Genomic DNA, 1,219 nt, shown 5'->3' with positions numbered 1-1,219 from the left:
GCCAGTTCATCACAAAGGATACCGGGATTTTCCCTATAACTCTTTTGATGTAACATTCTTTTAAAACAGTTTTCAAAGAATGTGAGAAGGGAAGCCCTTATAATTTAAAGAAAACACAAAAGTCACAGTAAAATTCACATAAAGTTCTTACTTCTTTCTCTCAGACCCTAATATCCTAAACAAATCTTTAAAGTACTGCGGGACGCGGACCACCACATTCTCGGAGGGGCTGATGTCTTTCAGGTGGGGGTAGAGTCTGGTGTCAATGACCTTCTTGATGTAGCCCAGCCAGTCGAACTGAGGGGAGAGAGAACAAAACAGAATGAGGGAACCTCTGTTAGGTAGCAAGTAAGAAAGGCAAATAGAATAGATTGAGCGTCATTCATTTCTTTTGATTTCACACCTAATAATTCAAGATGCAACTACTCAAGTCTAGAAAATAAACTCCTGATCATTGCTATTCAGACCTATTGTCTTTTTTTTTTAGACAGTCTTGCTCTATCACCCAGGCTGGAGTGCAGTGGCATGATCTGGGCTCACTGCAACCTCTGCCTCCTGGGTTCAAGCAATTCTCCTGCCTCAGTCTCTGAGTAGCTGGGATTACAGGCACCCACCACCACGCCCGGCTAATTTTTTTTTTTTTTTTTTTTTTTGTATTTTTAGTAGAGGTGGAATTTCACCATGTTGGCCAGGCTGGTCTCGAACTTCTGACTTCAAGTGATCCACCCACCTTGGCCTCCCAATGTGCTGGGATTACAGGTGTGAGCCACCGTGTTCGGCCTGACCTATTGTCTTAATCACAAATGGAGCATGTGTTCTGTACCATCTACATCTGGACAACACACATACACACACACACACACACACACACACACGAACACAGTAATATGCAACCTCACTCCCTTGGCCCCCTCTAGCACTCTTCCTCCTTCCTGAACTCTCCCCTCTGTCTTTCTCTCCCCATTCTGCTCTCTCTCCCCGTCCTGTACACTTCTTCTATTCTATACTCTCTTTTTTCCTCCTGTACTCTTCCCTCCTTCTCTCTTGCATTTCTCTTTCTTCTTCTAAATTCTTTCTCTATACTGTACATTTTCTCTCCCTCCCTCCCTTTCTCTGTCCTGTACTCTCCCTCACTCTCATATATACACAGAAACAGATGCCCCAGTACATAACTAGTCTCTGTGACACAGCCTTTAAAAAAAAAAAAAAAAAAAAAAAA

General features: G+C 42.9%; 1 protein-coding gene across 1 annotated transcript in view; it reads right to left on the bottom strand.

The window, feature by feature from the left end:
- The window catches only part of LOC108518259 (phosphate regulating endopeptidase X-linked), a 156,629-nt gene that overhangs the window by 88,212 nt on the left and 67,198 nt on the right, over positions 1–1,219 (bottom strand). Inside the window, 1 exon segment of the mRNA XM_017856526.1 lies at positions 152–297. Coding sequence (XP_017712015.1) covers positions 152–297 — 146 coding nt within the window.

This window comes from Rhinopithecus bieti, unplaced genomic scaffold (assembly GCF_001698545.2).
Source record: "Rhinopithecus bieti isolate Rb0 unplaced genomic scaffold, ASM169854v2 scaffold_45112, whole genome shotgun sequence".
NCBI lineage: Eukaryota > Metazoa > Chordata > Mammalia > Primates > Cercopithecidae > Rhinopithecus > Rhinopithecus bieti.
The sequence above is the reverse complement of the archived record's forward strand: the minus strand, read 5'-3'. Positions and strand labels throughout refer to the sequence as shown.